This window comes from Dipodomys merriami, unplaced genomic scaffold, assembly GCF_024711535.1.
Source record: "Dipodomys merriami isolate MVZ:Mamm:240054 unplaced genomic scaffold, mDipMer1.0.p SCAF_71, whole genome shotgun sequence".
Classification (NCBI taxonomy): Eukaryota; Metazoa; Chordata; class Mammalia; order Rodentia; family Heteromyidae; genus Dipodomys; species Dipodomys merriami.
Genome location: NW_027206302.1, coordinates 5,213,098 through 5,232,278, shown reverse-complemented (window position 1 = coordinate 5,232,278; position 19,181 = coordinate 5,213,098). Strand labels below are relative to the sequence as shown.

The 19,181-nt window shown below is 39.8% G+C and overlaps 1 protein-coding gene across 4 annotated transcripts in view; it reads left to right on the top strand.

Moving 5' to 3' along the window:
* The window catches only part of Grik3 (glutamate ionotropic receptor kainate type subunit 3), a 215,814-nt gene that overhangs the window by 118,228 nt on the left and 78,405 nt on the right, over positions 1 to 19,181 (top strand). For all 4 annotated transcript variants that reach the window (XM_070008968.1, XM_070008969.1, XM_070008967.1 and 1 more), the window contains exon 2: positions 12,965 to 13,141. In XM_070008968.1, the coding sequence (XP_069865069.1) occupies positions 12,965 to 13,141 (177 nt within the window). The remainder of the gene's footprint in view (positions 1 to 12,964; positions 13,142 to 19,181) is intronic.

Below are 19,181 nucleotides of genomic sequence, written 5' to 3'. Positions count from 1 at the left end.
ACCACTGAGCCACCTTCCCAGCCCCAAGATCTCAGTTTTTACTTGATGAAAAGTACAAGAATTGAGATGTTACCTGTGGATTAGAAGTGCTCTGGAACATGTCCCACTACAGAGCTATGGGTGTGTGTGTGGGGGGGGGGGGGAACCACACATGTTGAGTCTTGGTATTAGTCATTGCCTACAGGCTGCCCCATCCTCCCAGGCTTAAATGAGTGCTCTAAACTTCTAGGCAAAGGGGTTGCTGTCCCAGAACGGAGAGCATTGTAACAGCCTGTGTGGAATTAGACTGCTCCTGATCTCACTTAGAACCATGGGGTGCTCCAGACATGCAAACTTTTGAGGATCACTCTGTTCCGATGTCACCAGAAGGCTCCAGGGCTTCTAATTTCTCCTGATTGCCTCTCACCCTGACTTCCTCTCTGCTGGGTTTTCCATCTCTCATTCTGCATGTCTGGTCCTCGGGTTCCCTTTCTAATGATTAACTTGCAATGAATGCTGCCACTTTGCTTTACTCGAAAGAGCAAACTTGGTAGTGATTTTTCTGAAGCCAACTTTTCTAAAACTGGAGCTCCTGGAAGGAAGAAAGATGACAGCAGGCCAGGGATGTAGCTCAGTAGTAGAGTATTTGCCATACGCACAGATCCTGCATCAGGCCCCATTGTATTAAAAATGCCTCCTCCCATCCTACTATGGGAAATCTCTGACTGTCCTTGCCCACCTTTGGGCCTGGGTAATAATCTCCTTTCTCCATTCTTGGGCCTTCTTTGTCCATTTGCTTCCCTTAGGCCTGCTCCTTCTCTTAGACTTCCCTCCTCAAACCCTTCCATCTCACTTCTGTTTCTTAGGCACAGCCAATTTAATTGCCATCTAAACTTCTCTATGCAGTCACTGCCGTGCTTTTGGTAAGGCAAGAATTACCTGCAAGAAGAAAACTTTCCTTCCTCTACAGCAGGATATAAGCAACAACCCATTAGTGAAATCTGTCCCTCCACTTGCTTTGTCAATAAAGTTTTTATTTAAATACAACTGCAACCCTTGCTTCATGTGTTATCTATGGCTGTTCATGCTCCAATGACAGAGTTGAGTCACTACGACAATAACTATGGGGCCCATTAAGATAAAAATAGTTACTGTCTTTTCGAGATAGGATATAGAAGCTTAAATTCTTTTGCTTTTCTAAGTAGTGTTGTTTTTCTCCTCTAACCACTGTGGACTGTTTACAACAGTAATCCCTCCCCCATCCTTTTCCTTTCCTTTCTTTTCTTTTTTCTTTTTTGCAAATGGAAAAAAAATGAGTGGCAGAGAGGTTTGAGTAACTTCCTCCAGTGATAGAGTAGAGTTTGAACTTAGCAGGTCAGTCACCCAAACTTCAGGCTATTTATTGCTTCTGAGAGTGGAGCACCAGGCACGTGCCAGCTACTGGCTGGTTACACTGCATTGAGAGATCCCTGAGAGTCAGACCCTAGTACCAACTGGGGCTTATAAGACCAGGTTGGCACAGGGCAGCGATCAGAGCACTTGTATGGAACTGAATCCCACAGGCCAAGAGCAAGGCTGTGTGAAGCCCTGTGAATGTGGTTTTGTACATAGCCTTTGACCCTTACTTGGACAGGCAAGAGTGATTTTCTTTACATTGGAAGTGAGCAGACTTCTCTCTCTTGGTCCTCTTTGTGGCTGGTTGGTTGGTTGTTTTGTTCTTTTAATGGATCAAAGTAATAATATACATTTGTTGTAAATAATTTATGAAATCCAAGAAAATACAGAGTAAGATAAAATTACCCATCAAGCCCTTCTTCCCAGACATATTCACTGGTCAAATTTGGTACGCATCCTTCCAGTCTTTTTTTTTCTTTCTTTCTGAAGATATAAATACCTGTGTGGGGTTTTTTTGATAGGTAGGGATTATACAGTAATATTATTTTGTAACTTTTTAGAGGGGGAAGAAGAAGAACATTTCTATGTTACTAAATATTTTTTATGAGCATCTTTAAAGTTTTTTTTATTATTATTACAAAAGCTTTTTCTCAATGCTGAGGACTTGGGCAACCAAAAAAAAAAAGAATGAAAGAAAAAAGAAACATAATCCATTTTCTTTTTACTTTCTAGAAAGTACCTCTGTTAACATTTCTGTATATGTCCTTTTGGTATGTCCTTTTTTATTTTAATTGGAATAGCATTAAATTTATAAATTAATTTGAGGAGAACTGACATCTTTACAATACTGAGCCATCTCTTCCAAGAGTAAGTTATGCCTCTCCATTTATTCAAGTCTTCTTTTATATCCTCCAGTAAAGTTTTGTACTTTGCTTGATAGAGGAATTGCACATTTATTGTAAAGCATTTTATTTATTTATTTATTTTCTGCTGTTGCTTTTGTGAGTAGGGTCTCTTTTATTCCTTGTAATTCTTCTCTGTTTACAGCTGATGGGTAGAAAGGCTGTATGGTTTTATTTGTATGCTGGCCCTTGGCTGAGCTCTTGGCTTAGCTTCTGCCATTTCATCTGATTCTCTTGAGTTTTTAAGGGAACTGTGGTAAGCACCAACAAGTAATGTTCATCACACGTCTCTCTTGATTACAACATCATAAATCATTTTTTGTTGCCTGATTTATATCATGACTTTAAATAATATTTTATCCTGAAGAATGTCTGTCATATGCCCACAGAGACAATTGTATAATGAATTTCCACAAACCCATTATCTGCCCCCTCCCCCACCTCTGCTGACCTATGACCTCTTCTATTCCTTTTACTTCAATCCTCCCATATTTTAGAGCAAGCTCAAGACACCATACTATGTCATCCTGCTTTTTTGGTCATTAATGCTTGCTGTTCTAGCATATGGGTGGGTTTTAATAATTTCAATAATCTCTTGCATTTGAACATTGAGCTGATTCTACTTTTTTCAACATCATACTTAAAATATCCTTATAAAGCCTATGTATTTAGAAATGAAATTACTGGGTCATGTGGTATGTTGAGCCTTTATTTCTCATTACACACACACACACACACACACACACACACACACACACACACATACACACACACACACACACACACACGATACATAATGACTTTTCTATTAGGAACAGAACATTAGTTTATTGGGGAACTTCTTATTAATACAGAAAAAACACAAAGGAAGATATTAGTTACCCATACATCTACTCTGGGAAAAATCATACTACTATTTTGGTACCCATTCTTCTTGTCCTGTTTCCTGCAAGCCCCTGTCATCTTTATGCATGCCCACACATGCAGATATCTGTGCATACATACTTAGGTGTCACTTAGATATTAGAACTTGTAAGTTGTCTGGAGTCTTCTGGGAAGAGACAGTTATTTGCCCACTCTTTAAAATATTTTCTTTTTTTTTGAATAGATTTAATTTTTGAAACAGTTTTAGGCTCACAGAAAAACTGAGCAGAAGGTACAGAAATTTCCCATATACTCCCTGCCCCCCAGACATACAATGCCACCTCCAGTATCCCAAACCAGAGTGGTGCATTTGTACAACTGACACATCATGACCTCCACTCTGTAATTTACATTGGAGTTCACTCTTGGTGCATCCGTCCTATGGGCTTTGACAAATGCATAATGACATGTGTTGGCCAGCACGGCATCATATGGAGTAGTTCCACTGTCCCAAATTCCTCTACACTAACACCTATCCATCTCACCCTTCTCCCTCCCCAGGCAACCACAGTGTTGCCATTTCCAGAATGTTGGAATATACAGTTTGTAGCCTTTTTAGATTGGCTTCTTTCAAGTAGTCCTATGCATTTATGTTTTCTTCATGTCTATGACTTCATAGCTCTTTTAAGTATGGAATAATATCTCATTGTGTGGATGTACCAGTTTATCTTGCAAGTTTTGGCAATTATGAGTGCAACTGTTACAAACATATATATATAGAGGTTTTAAAAAAAATTTAAAGAAGTGTTTGCAGTGTCTTTGGGTAAATTCTAAGGACTACAGTTGCTGGGTTATACAATAAGAGTATTTAAGTTTGAAGGAAACTGGTACAAAAGGCCAAAGTCACCTTACTACTTTGTATTCCCCTAGTAATGGATTAGAGATCCTGTTGCTCCATTTTCTCATCAGCAATGTGTTTTCAGTGTTCTGTACTTTTGGCCATTCCGGTGGGTATGTAGGTATATCTCATTGTTGCATTAATCTGCATTACCTTAGTGACATAGGATGTGGAATGTCTTTTTAAATGGTATCCATCTGTATGTTTTCTTTGATGAGGTATCTGTTAAGGTCTTTGGCCCATTTTCTAATCAGGTTGTTTGCTTTTTTATTGTTGAGTTTGAAGAGTTCATTTTATATTTTTGTTTTTTATTGTTATTGTTAAGGTATGTGTGCAGAGGAGTTACCATTCTCTGTCTTTTTCTATTTTGGATAATAGTCCTTTATCAGATAAGTCCCAATCTATGACTTGTCTTCTCATTCTTTTTTTTTTTTTTTTTGGTTGGTTGTGGGGCTTGAACTCTGGGCCTGGGTGCTGTCCCTGAGCTCTTCAGCTCAAGGTGAGCACTCTGCCACTTAAGCCACAGTGCTACTTCTGGTTTTCTTGTGGTTACCTAGAGATAAGAGTCTCTGGCCTTTCCTTCCTGGGCTGGCATCCTCAGATCTCAGCCTCCTGAGTAGCTAGGACTACAGGCGTGAGCCACCGGCACCCAGCGTCTTTTCATTCTTTTAAATGTCTTTTAAAGAGCAGGAAAAAAGATAATTTTGATGAAGCCCACCCAGTTTGTCAATTCTTTGTTTCATGGAACAAGCCTTTTGATATTTTATCTAAAAAGTCATTGCCCAAACCTCAGGCCCAAATTTTCTTCTATATTACCTTCTAGGAATCTCCTAGTTTTATGCTTATATGTGATCTACTTTTGTCATTTTGTGAAAGGTGTAAGGTGTATGTCTGGATGATTTTTCTTTCTTTTGCATGGAGATGTCCAGTTGTTTAAACACCCTTTGTTAAAAAGTCCGTTTTTCTCCATTGCCACTGCTCTTATGGCAAATTTCACCCAATTGTACGTCTGCAAAATTGGGTATCCTTTCCTGTTGCTGGTCCTTGAGGAAAAGCTGTCAGTATCAACTATGTTTTTATATATGTAGATTTTTCATATTTTTATCATATTGAGGTAATTTTCATCTATTCCTAGTTTGCACAGTTTATTTTATCAGAAAAGGGTGTTGAAATTTTTCAAAAAGCATTTTTCAGATGCTTTTTCTGCGTTGGTTGAGATGGTTATAGGGACAGGGAGTTATTTCTTCATCTTGTCAGTGTAGTATAGTACCTTAGTCAGTTTTAGGGTCTTGAACTATTCCTATATTCCAGGAATAGATCCTGTTTGATTATTCATTCACTTTGAACTCACGAGTATCTTTGTATTTAAAATGAGTCATTGCAAAAAATATATGCTTGTGTCTTTTTTTTAAACAAAAACTTTCTGAAAATTTCTGCCACATGCGTGCGCGTGTGTGCACACCAGTCCTGTAGCTTGATCTTAGGGTGCTATTTTGTGGATCCCCCCTGCAAGGCTAGTGCTTTACCACTTGGACCATGGCTCTACTTCCAACTTTTTTGGTAATTAACTGGAGATAAGAGTCATGGACTTTCCTGATTGTGCTTGCTTTTAATCATAACTCTCAGAACTTGGCCTTTTGAGTATCTAGGATTACAAGTGAGCCACCACTGCCTGAAAATATCTGTCTTTCAATTGATGTATTTAGACCACTGATGTTTAAAGTGAAAAATGGATGTAGTTGAATTAATATCTACCATATTTGCTGCTGTTTCCTTTTTATTTTCCTGACTCCTTGCTCTTATTTTGATCTTCAAACCTTTCTCACCTTTTGTGGTTTTGATTGAGAATATTTTGGTACCATTTCCTCCCCTCTTTTGGCATCAATTGTACTTGTTGTTTTTAATAGTTGCCCTAGAGTATGCAAGGTACATTAACAAGTAACTGAGCCCTCTTCAGCTCACATATGCCACTAATAATTCAAGAACCTGACATTGACAACTCCTCCCTTCTATCCTGTATTAGTGCTGTCATTTATTTGCTTGCATAAACATACACGGTGTATGTATAGTAATACATTGGTATTAATCGATTGGATCAATTAAGAACAAGAAAAGTATATTTTTAAATTTTTATTTTCACTCATTCTCTCTCCATGTTTTTTTTTCCTTCCTCTTTCAAAAAAGTAGAACCCCGCTTCTAAACTACATTGATTGTTTTCTTTCCCTCTAAAAGCAAAAACAAAAAACATTTCCTACAGGGCAGATCTATCAGAAATAAATTCTCTCAATTTTTGTTTGTTTGAGAAAGCCTTTTTTCCTTCTCACATTTGCAGGATAATTTCTTTCTTTCTTTTTTTTTTGCAGGTTATTTCTCAAGGCACAGAATTCTACCTTCCCCCTTCCCCACCAACACTTTTAATTTCACTCTGGTTTGTGTTTCTGAGAAGTCAGATATCATTATCTTTTTTTTTCCTCAATAGGCAAGCTAAACTTTTTCTCTGGCATGTCTCAGGAATTGTTCTAGCTTTGATTTTCTGTTGGAGAATGATAAGCCTAGGAGTAACTTTTTAAAATATGTATTATACTTGCCATTTCTAAGTATCCTAGATTTAGTGTCTGATTTTAATTTGAGGGAAATTCTCAGTGATTATTGTTTCAAATATTTCTTCTGGTTGTCTTACTATTTCTTCTGATATTCCCATTTCATATTTGGTACAACTTTTGTTGCTATCCAGAATTCTTTCAGATTCCAGTTCTTGTATATTCTTTTTGTTTGTTTGCTTCAATCTTTTTTGTTTGCTTCTCAATTTTAGAGGTTTCTATTGTAATTTAAAAATCAAGGTTCTTTTCTGTGTGTGTACCAGTACTGAGGCTTAATTAAACTCAGGGCATCATTTTCTTGTTTGACTCTTTTCACTCAAGGCTGGTGCTCATCCATTTGAGCCACAGCTACACTTCTGGCTTTTCGGCGGTTAATTGGAGATAAGTGTCTCACACACTTTTGTGCCTGGGCTGGCTTTGAGCTAGGATCCTCAGATCTTAGAGATCTGAGTAGTTAGGATTACAGGCATTAGTCACTAGCTCCTGGCTATAAATCAAGATTCCTTTTTTGGTCATGTTCAGTCTAAGAGTGAGCTCATCGGAGGCATTAGAAGCCCACCAGAATCCATCAAAAGCATTTCTGTTGCCATGCTTTTAAATCTCTAGCATTTCTTTTCACTTCTCTTTCTTGGGGTTTACATTTCTATACTTACCTTGCTTATTGGTCTTTACATATTATTTACTTTAGCCTTTAGGGTCCTTTGAATCCATCACAGTTGTTTTGAATTCCTAGCCTGATGATTCTAGCACCCCACCATATCTGTTTCTGTTGCTTGCTCTGTCTTTTCAAACTGCTTTTTGTTGTTGTTGTTGTTGTTGTTGTTTTAGTTTGCCCTATAATCTTCTTGATAGCTAGATATAATGTACTGGGCCAAAGGAACTCCTATAAGTGTTTTGGGGGGTGTTTTTTTTTTAATTTTGGTGTATGAGTGTGTGTGGTGTGTGTGTGCGTGCGCACGCACACGCCAGTCCTGGGGCTTGAACTCAAATGCCTAGGAGCTTTCCCTTACCTTTATTCTATCCCTCGAGCCACAGCTCCACTCTGCTCTTTTGCTGGTTAATTGGAGACAACCATCTCACCAACATTCCTTCCTAGCCTGTCTTCTAACCACTACTCTCAGATCTCAGCATCCTGAGTAGCTAGGATTTATAGGTATGAGCCATTGGGACTGGGCAGTGACTTGGGGGTGGGCAATGTTCTCACAGCCTGAGACTGGGATTTTACTCTTTAGTGAGCTTGTGTCTCAGGACTGTGAACTTAACAAGTTTTCCTAACTATTGCCACCCTGTCCTTAGATAGGGCTAAATGGCCAGAGTTGGCTAGAGTTGGATGTTTTCCTTCCATGAGGTTAATGAGGCTCTTGATAAACCCCCAACAGCCTAAGCTCTGATTAAGCAGTTTCACACAAAAGGCAAGCTTTCTTAAAAACAGAATTCTCCAGCATAGCTGGAAATGGTTCCTTCTCCCTTCCAACTGCAAAAGAACCTCTGTACTTTTCTCTAGTATTCACTGTAAGAATCTGCTAGAGCTCCAGAGTGAACTCAGAACTGTGGGGGCCTGATAAGTGGGTTCCTCTAGAGGTTTTGCCTCTTAGAATTGTCTACACAGATTCCACCATTAACTTATCAATTTGGGTTTCCCTACTGATTCTTTCAGAGGATTCTGCTCGTACACTCTACGCTGTAAGCTGATAGGCTGTTTTGTTATTATCTAGCACTCTTAATTTGGGGTGGGTTATAGCCTACGTAGTGTCTCACTTGTCTTAGGGATCCAAGAAGAGCTGTTGGCTTTTCAGTTTAATGGAATGGTGACCTCCAAGCTTCCTACTTGCCAGAAACTGGAAACCATATTTAAAAAATCCAAACACCTTTCAGCTGGATATGGATAAATGAAATGTGGTACATCTATTCAGAGTGATCCTCCTCAGCCATAATAAGGAAGAAGGATCTTGTGGATGTTACACACCAATAAACCTCCAGCTGTCTAAGCACAAAAGCCAGCTAGAGAACACACAGCAAATGATTCCGCCAAATGTGAAATGGTGGGAAAAGACAAATCCTAGGAGACAGGAAGGAAATTAGTGGTTTCCTAGGGCCAAAGGTAAAGATGATGATGAACCAAAAATTGCCACAAAGGATCTTTTTTTAAAAATGTTTCTTTATTTATTAGAATTTATTTATTTATTTTTGTTGTTGTTGGTGGTGGTAGTGGGGCTTGAACTCTGGACCTGGGCACTGTCCCTGAGCTCTTCAGCTCAAGGTGAGTACTCTACCACTTGAGCCACAGGGCCACTTCCTACCACAAAGGATCTTATTGGATGATGGAGAAGTTCTAAAACAGAATTGCAGTGATACCCACATGGCATGCTAGTTTATGGAAGAAAAAAAAGAACTGTATACTGAACAGTAGTTAATTTTGCAGAATGTAAATAATACCTCAGTCAAGTTGGTTTCTATGAAGAAAAAAGGTTTATTTGGGGGGGACAGAAAAGCACTAAAAATAAGCAATATCTTCTTCTATTCTTGTGTCAATGATTTAAATTCTTCCTCCTCATCTCCCTTCTTTTTTCTTTGAGATGGAGTAAGACATTTCTTGCAAACTTTTCACTCTTCATTTTTTTTGGATGTGTCAAAAATGTCCCATACCGACATTTTTGTTTGTGTTGGGGTTTGAATTTAATTCAATTCATACTTGGTAGGCAGGCAGACCTGCATTTTGTGGGAGGGGGGTGGACACTCATAGCTCTTTTTGCTTTAGTTATTTTTTGGAGTTTTTTTTTTCGAGGTATGGTCTTGGATTGAGAATCTGCTATCTCTGCCTACAGATTAGTTGGGATTGCAGATGCACATGACCATACTTGGCTTGTTGTGTGAGATAGAGTCATGCTTATTTTGGGGGGGGGGTGCGGGCCCTGGTCTGGCCTTGAACCATGATTCTTCTGATCCCTTCCTCTCAAATATCTAGAATTGCATTTATGTGCCACCACACCCAGCTGAAGTTTTGCTATTATATGAGTATACTACCATGTATTACTTCTCCCATTGGGCATTCATAGAACTATTCCCAATATGACATGGGTCAAAGACTTGAGCCAATGTTTTTGATAAATTTCAAATAACCCTTAGGAAAGGCATCATCTATCAGTTTCCCCTCCCACCAATAGCGAAACAAGTATCCAGTACCAAACATTCTTGGGAGAGACAATTGTTATAGTATATCTTATATCTTTGCCCCAATCACATGGGCAAAAGCTGGTATTTCACTGTTGATTTAACCAGACCTTCATAATCAAGGTTGTTACTCCTATTCTCATTCTGTAATAGCCTATTGGAGTATTTCCTGTGAAACATCCACGCCTGCCCTTTACACATTTTTATACTGGAATATTTGTCTTTTTTATAGTTAAGTTTTAAATGCTTTTATAAAATAAGAACATCAACCTTTATATTGCCACATGCAGTGCAAATATTCTTCCGTGAGCTTGTTGCTTGCTATTTAAGGATAGCAGTTTAATGCATAGACATTTCATGTGATGTCGGTGGAATTCAGTCATTCACCTATAGTGTCCGGCTTCATTGGAAGGCTAAACTTAGACATGCCTCTTCTACCCTATTAGCAAATTATATTCACCTGTTTTTTCTTTTAGGCAGTTTTAGAGTGTTCTCTTCCTGCTTTTCCTTATTATCTTGCTATTTAACTTGTAGTCTATCAGCAGTTTATTTTGATGCATGGATTAAGATTGGAGTCTCACTTAAATTTCTCCCAAATAATTGAGTAATTGTCAGAACACAATTAATGAATAATTCATCCTTTGCTTGCTAAAGGGAGCCAGCACCTTTATCAAGTGACTTGTGAATACTTATCTCTACTTGAGTCTCGTTCTAAGGGCTTTTTATCTCATTCCATTGATCTGTCTCATGTTTTTATGTGCTTTTACAACATGTTTTTAATTATTTGGCTTAATGATGTATTTTCACATCTGGTAATACAAATCACCTTTCATCATTCCTTAAAGACATTGTTTAGTCACTACCTTAGGTCTTGGTCTTCCAGATGCATTTTAGAGTTGTTTTGTCATATTAAAGAAAAATCCTTCCGTAACTCTGATTAGAATTTATTTAAACTGAAAAATTACTCTAGAGCCAGTTCCAGTGGCACATATCTGTAGTTTCAACACTCAGGAAGCTGAGGCAGGAAGATCATAAGTTGGAGGCCAGCCTAGACTACATAGTAATGAGCAAACGAACAAAACATTACTTTGGAGAAATTGGTACCTTGAACCTTACATTCCTGGAACAGGACACGCCTCCCTGTGTAAAGCTGTGTTTGTTGTGTTTATCTCTCTCACTTAAGATATTTTTATTCTATTTGGCTTTATTTTGAACTCAAGGCCTGGGTGCTGTCCCTTAAGTTTCTTGCTCAAGGCTACCACTTGAATCATGGCTCCACTTCCAGCTTTTTGCTAGTTTATTGGCACTAAGATTCCCATGGACTTTCCTTCCCCACTGGCTTCAAACCACAATTTTTAGGTCTCAGCTCCTGAGTAGTTAGGATGAGCCTAACTGGCATGAGCCACTAGTGCTCTGCTAGTGCTTGCATTTTTTTTTTTAATTGTGAAAATACCATATGTACAAAGGGGTTACAATTACATGAGCAAGGTAATGAGTTGCCTCCTCCTTTGTTTCCCCTTACCATCCCTTCCCATCTCCCCCACCCCGTCCCCCTAGCCCCCGTCCTCCTCCCCGCACCCCCCCCCATGCCAAAGTTGTAAAGTTCACTTTTCGACATAATGTCTTGTACATCTCATTGTTACAGTGGGTCCACCTGTATTCCTATTTAAACAATTTGTTTTTTCCCTTCCCCTCTACAAATTATACCAACATCAAATACAGTGAAAACAGGGGTTATACCATGGGGGAGGGACATACAAAGCAACAAAGAAATATCTTATAAATATGTTAGAAACAATAGCAAGAAACATTTGAGTCCTTATCTTGGGGTTCATTTAGCCTAGCATCAACTTATCTGACCGTTTCTGCTTGTCTCAGACATATACTAGTTATTGCAAATAAGAGAAACCATGGGACCTATGTTTCTTTGGGTCTGGCTTACTTCACTTAATATTATTTTTTCCAAGTCTTTCCATTTCCTAACAAATAGGGCAATGTCATTCTTTCTGATGGAGGCATAGAATTCCATTGTGTATATATACGACATTTTCTTGATCCAGCAATCCCACTTTTGGGCATTTACCCAAATGATCACAAACAAGACCAGACTAAAGCTACCAGCACAACTATGTTTATTGCAGCATTATTTACTATAGCTAAGATATGGAACCAACCCAGATGCCCCTCAGTAGATGAATGGATCAAGAAAATGTAGTGCTAGCATTTTTAAAGAACTAGAATTATTTACTTCTTATTTGATTTATTATTTACTATTGATTTTTTCTAATATAGTAAAGAAAATCCTTTATTATTAAGTTTTTATACTGGCTGTTCTGACCTAAGATACTATTAATTTGTGCTAACTGGTCATTTAACTTAACTCTACTACCAGCTCTTACTTGTGGCCATGATTAGGTATTATTTTATACAGTTTTATATATTATTATAACTGTCAAGGGGATATTTATATCATCTGCAAAATAAGAACTTAATCCTTTCCAAAAGTAGTGCCTCTGAATTAAATTTTCATCTTGCTTTGTTGGCTCATGGCACCATGTGAATCTTTACCCATAGCTAACCCTCCACCCCCAGAACCTGAATATTAGTGAGTATGATATTAAGAGCTGACCTGTGCCAAAAGTGCTTCAAATAAGTGGCTTTCCTCATGTTATTTTATTAAGCATTCTTACAAGCAATATGATAATTGATTTTATCAAATGCCTTCCTGCATTTTTGAGCTGATCATATATTTTTCCTCCTTTGAATTATTGATGTAGTGGAATGATAGCCATAGATTTCTTTATATTGAACCAGGCTTATATTCCTGGAATAAAACTGTATGTGGTCATGGTATGTTACCCTTGTAACAATCCAGTAGCTTCTACTTGCCAGAAGTCTATTGAGAATTTCCATAGAGGTATTAATAAATTGGTAATCTTATTTTGGTCCTGTCAGGCTCTATTATGGGGAATTTTCTAGTTGAGTGAAATGAACTAGGAAGATTTTCATATTTCATAACGCCCCAGCACAATTTCTATATATGGCAAGTATATGAGATATTACTGAATGCTGGGGGCAGAGGAATTTGAACCAAGCATCTTTGCTTGAACCTCATCCCTTCTCCTTGACACTCAATCCTGGCCTTCTCTCACAGGAGGAATCTTCGAGTATGCGGATGGCCCCAATGCCCAGGTCATGAATGCCGAGGAGCATGCCTTTCGATTTTCTGCCAACATCATCAACAGGAACAGGACTCTGCTGCCCAACACAACCTTGACATATGACATCCAGCGGATTCACTTCCATGACAGTTTCGAGGCCACCAAGAAGGGTGAGTGTGCTCTGCTCCTAGCCCAGGGAGGGGTGGGGTTGTGTTTGTTGACCAAGGCCCTAAGAACAAGCTAGCGCTCTGGGCAGGTGTGGGGCTTGGAGCCTTTTCCACCCAATCTGAGTATCCCTTGCTCCCAATCCAGCCCATGATGTGTCTGTTCTCTAGGAACCTAAGGGGAGTCAGGAGCAGGAGTCTGTCAAGAATTTCTAGACTGAAAGGGAAAGAGGGAGAGGTGGTAGTGGGTAACTAGTGAGCAGAAATTTGGGGAGATGAAAAGATGAAATGGGGGGGGGAATTTGACACTGGCTGAGAGGAAGCATTGAGTGGTCAGCTAGGTTTTCAACATCTCTGGACAAAAGTGGACAATTTCATACTTGTTTTCTCTTTTGTATTACTTTCATTTCTTTTTTCTTTTCTTTTCTTTTTTTTTTCTTTTTTTTTTTTTTTTTTTGCTTTTTTGTCAGTCGTGGGGCTTGAACTCTGGGCTTGGACACTGTCCCTGCTCTTCAGCTCAAGGCAAGCGCTCTACCGCTTGAGCTACAGTGCCACTTCTGATTTTCTAGTGGTTTATTGGAGATAAGAGTCTCATGGCCTTTCCTGCCCAGGCAGGCTTTGAACCTTGATCCTCAGATCTCAGCATCTTGAGTAGCTAGGATTACAGGCATGAGCCACCGGCGCCTGACTTTATTTCATTTTTTTAATCTACAGATAACAATGCAGGCTGTTTATGGGGTACAATGAGATGTTTTGACACATTGTATTCTTTGTAGAACATTCAAATCAGTATAATGGACATATCTATTTGTTCAAGTATTTCTCATTTCTTCCTGATGAAAAAATTTAGCTATTTCAAAATCTACAGTACATTATTATTACCTGGAATGGCCTTGCTCTGAAAACTGGGCTCATCTTTCAGGGGACCTTACCCAGAATATTAATATGTGGATATATATAAGACAGATCAAATCATATTTAAGTTCAGATACACGCCATCTACCTGCCATCGAAGACTTAACAACAAAGCTGCTTCAGTGCCTATAACTTGACTCCAGAGCCTATGGATAAATCTGAAGCCTGCTTTTGGCCTCAGTTTGTTTTGGCTAGATAATAAAAACAGGAAAAATATAATCCATAAAAATGAATTGTAGTTAATCTGATTTAGCAGTTTTCCTGAATTTTACAAAATAAAATAGCCAGGCACTAGTGGTTCATACCTGTAATCCTAGATAGTCAGGAAGCTGAGATCTAAAAATCAATGTTCAAAGACAGCCCAGGCAGGAAAGTCTACAAAAGTCTTATCTTCAATTAAACAGCAAAAAGGCAGAAGTGTAAGTGTAGCTCAAATGGTAGAGCATCAGCCTTGAAGGGAGAAAGCTAAAGGACAGCATCTAGGCCCTGAGTTTGTGCCAATAATGGTTCAAAATGCACACATTAAACAAAACACATTTACCCCTTGCTTCCTATTTAACAGACACATTTAAGATGAAGTAAAAACTGTAATTAAACATGCAAAAAAATTGGGACTCAGTCATTCCTGAATTTCCAGAGTAAGCCCAGCACACCTGAGTATACAAGTGTGCTTTTTTATTGCCGTTTTAAAGAAAAGTTCACACATGCAGAGTCAGTCCTTGGACTGTGTATATGAAGTCCACGAACTTCATATCCATGGATTCAACAAACCACAGATCCAAGATATTCAGGGGAAAAAAATCAATCACATCTGTGCTACCCATAAACAGCCCTTTTCATGTCATTTTTTTCTCTAAATGATGATTGTAGCACCTATTTACATAGCATTTCCATTGTGTTTTGTGAGCAGTCTAGAGAGGATTTAAATTATGGGAGAGAATACAGAAGGCATGCGCCAATACCATGCTGCTTTATGGAAGGGAACTGAACATCTGCAGAGTCTGCTGTCTGCGGGGGTCCTGGAGCCAATTCCCTACAGACCCAGAGGGAGACTGTATATCTGAACTATATTTTTACATCTATATTTAATGCAAATTCAAACTTAAAGGCTTTGGCAACTCTGGAAATAGCTTCTGCACGACCCTAGATTTCCATGTAACTCTGTTTAAAAATCTCAAGCCTAAGGAATCTCATTTCTAAAACAACAAGATCATCTTTCCTGTAATATGATATCATAGCCTTTGCTTTTCTCTTTCGAAGACTCCATCACAAGTTTTAGTTAAATAATTGTATATGTAATGCCATCCCTTTCTCCCTTACACTACTAAAAAGAAGACTCCTCTTGGATAGTTGATATATTCCTTTGGCATGTGAAAGACTAGTATATAATAATTGCTCAATGCAATGACTCTTGAATACTCAAGGAAGGATATGAGTTAAGGACATGGGAGCCTGAGTATCACTGTCCAGTGCTCCTCTCTGTGGAGCCTGGGGAACAGGATAGGAACATGCATGCATCTTAGCCCATCTGAGATCCATCCACAGGAGATGCCTGGCTTTCTAAGATGCTTGGCTCCTGGATTATAGTCAAAAACATTTGGTGACAGGCCAGGACCTTGACCTCCTGGGCCCCCAGATGCAGGCCTGCCAGAGTGCTGCCCATTGCTGGCTTGGCTTTTCTGTGCCCCACTGAGGGTGAGAATCTCATTCTAGAAATGCAGCAAAATATGGTGTGAGGCTAGAATGCCTGGACCTTCATCCTAGCAACTCTGATACCAAATGACTTGAGCCTTGGTTTACTAATCTATACAATTGTGCACCTCTGTAATGCACCCTGTAGTCAACAGGACTTCATTCTTGTCATACCTGGCTTCCTTGCCCTCCATGTGGTGGGCCACAAAGTCAGGACCTGAATCACACTAGCTCCATCCCACCCAGCTGCTCCTTTCTTACCTGGTGTGTGGGAGGTCAGAGGCTCCCTGAGGTTGAGCAGTTACTGCTGACATTTATAAATCTCACCCCACCCTGTGGGGTGAAGAGTGGTCCTTTACCCGTCAGCCCTCTGCCTGCACTGGTGTGCCTCCTCTCTGCCTGTGTCTTCCTGCTTTCTTCCCAGCATGCCCCACATTTAGCTCCACACAGGGAAGTACCACCACTCTGCTGACAGTTCATGCTGCTTGTTGCCTTCTGCCTGGCCGTATCCAGCTAGAAAATAACAAAACTCAATCCAAACTCCTCAGTAAAAAGGTCAGGGATATATACAGGACAAATGCCTAGAGTTGGAACACAGACACCCAAGTGCATAGAGCCAACCCAAAGGCCTAGGCTGGGGCTTCAGTCCAATTACACTGAAAAAACTCTATCAGAATAAAATGATGTCACATGTGGGATTCAGCACAGGTGCCTTCCCCCAGTCAGGCAGGGAGTCCAGACCAATTTCTGGTCCTAGCTATATGGCACTGCCAGGTTTTCTAAAGTAGATCTGAGTCAGAAATCCTCTGTGATTCAGTGACACAGCCCTTCCTTACCCTATACCAGATCACATGAGTTACCAGCCTTGGTGGTGTGTCCCATTGCCAGATCCTGTGATAGTCTGTCCAGTCCAAACCCCAACCTGGCTTCCCAGCTACATTTGAGCCATTTATTACCTTAGTCTTTGGGTCTGGGTTCTAGCCATACCTCCTACTTCAGGGCTTATGAGTGCAGGGTTCCCTCTATAATTCCATCACACTTTCCCCTCTGACTCCACCTACTTATTTCATTTTTCTTCCCATAACTCCCTCTCCCAAGATGAGGTTAGGCCTCCCTGCTTCTTTCTTTGTACCTTGGACTTGACAGTGCTGACTCGCACACGCATGTATGTGTGTGTGTGTGTCTGTCTGTCTGTCTGTCTGTGTCTGTCTGTCTGTCTGTCTCTGTCTCTCTGTCTAGCTGTGTCTATGTCTCTGTGTGCCCGTGTCTGTGTGTGTGTGTGTGTATCTGTCTGTCTGTCTCTGTCTCTCTGTCTAGCTGTATCTATGTCTCTGTGTGCCCGTGTCTGTGCGATTATTGTCCATTTCTTTCATCAGACTGCAGGCCCTGTTACCTTCTCACTGCTCCATTGTCGAACCTAGTGTGAGCCTGTACACAGGAGGTACAAAATCAATTCTGACAGTTCGATCTGATACACAAATGAGAGAAAGAATGAATGTGTGTCGAACTCATTTAACAAAAAATTTCTCCTTGTGACTGGCACGGGAAATGAGGCTTTTCCAACAACAGGTCAGTCCTAAGAAGGTAGGAAGCTGGATCATAGGACCAGGAGCTAGAATAGCCAGAAAATGAGAAAGCATCACACCAATGTGATGGCATAAGCAGGAGAGCTTCCTGAAAGGGGAGAGGGTTTCATGATATTCATGAAACCCCTCATGAGGGGGAAAAATCCAAATGGCAGAGCACAAACTATGAGCAAAAAAAAAAAATTCAAGGGAGAGTGTGAGTCCCTGAGTTCGAAGACCCACTGCCAGCACAAAATAATTTATTTCTGTTGCACTTTTCAATTGTCCTGGTTTGGGGTGATCATGTGAGGTGCTGCTGTAAGCACCCTCACGATGTCTTTTGGTGCACAAGCACACTAAGAATGGAAGTGTGGGGTCATAGAACATGCATATGTTCAGCCAGTTCAACAAAATTACGCACAGTTTGCCCTCACCACAGGAGTACATGAAGCATGTAGCTACTCTACATCTTCTTGAACATTGGGTAAAGTCTGTTCTTAAAATTCCGGTTTTTCTGGTGAGTTCATATAACATTTACCTCATTATAGTTTTTTTTGTGTGTGTCAGTTGTGGGTCTTGACCTCAGGGCCTAGGTTTTGTCCCTGAGTTGCCTTTGCTCAAGGCTAGTGCTCTACCACTTGAGCCATAGCTCAGCTTCTGAGTTTTTGATCATTAATTGGAGATAAGACTTTCAAGGCCTTTCCTGCCTGGGCTGATTTCAAACCATGATCCTTAGATCACAGCTTCCTAGAGTAGCTAGGATTACAGGTGTGACCCACCAGCACATAGTTTATAGTTTTACTTTGTATTTTCTTGATGATTAGAGAAGTATATTTTCATAGGTAGTAGATCATTTGAATATTTTTTGGAGTACTTTCTTTGGTCTTTCAAACATTTTTTAAGATCAAGTTGCCATTTTCTTATTGACTTATAGGAATCTTTTACATATTCTGGATAAGATTCCTTTAAGTTCTTAACTTTAAGAAGTCCAATTTAATAATATTTTGGTTGGCAGTTGATGTCTTTTATGTACATTCATCTTGAGCTATGAAGATATCCTCCCATATTTTTTTTTGTAGGACCTCTGTTACGTTGTCTTTCCAGATAACTCTCTGATCTAGCTCAAACTGATTTTCTGTGTACAGTGGAGGTGAGGACTGGGGTTTATTTTTCCTATGCAATGCTGGCATTATCTAACTCTTGGCAGTATCTGTCAAAGGTTTTTCCCCTAAGACTATTCCTGGCCACTTTTGTGATAATAGCCAAAGGTTGAGGGTCTGCTAACAGAAGGATAGATTGGAGTATAGTTATACAATGCAATTTGAATCAATAATAAAACAAATACTGCTCCACATATGTGGATGAATCCCCACAGACATCACTGTTAAAAAATAAGGAGGAACGTTCTGGGAAGGGCAAGAGGGGACCTTCTCAGGGGCTATGCCTCCCTCTAGTAAGCTTGGGAGCCATGAGTGAGTGATCTATGAATGAAGCATGCAATTCACGTACTTAACCCACTTCTTTGTATTGTGTTCCAGTTCAATGAAAAGGTAGGTGGCAGGCAACATCTGTCTGTCTGCTGTGAATGGAAACACTGCTGTCTGACCCCATCAGTGTTTCCTGTCAGGTTACATACCCTTCTGTAACCCTCTATCCCCTGGGGAGTCCTGTGGTCCCTTCCTCATAATTTTCCTTTTTGACCTTTGATTTTTTAAACCACCTTCCTCTAGGTTATTGTTAGGGGCCTCCTCAGGGAGTTGCATTGGAACTCATTCTGATTAATCCAGTGACAATTTTCCCCACCCCAAGGCCTCTCCTGGTTAGTCATCCACCTCAAGGCCATGTGAATGGCCATTTGTGGGACAGAGGGGAAC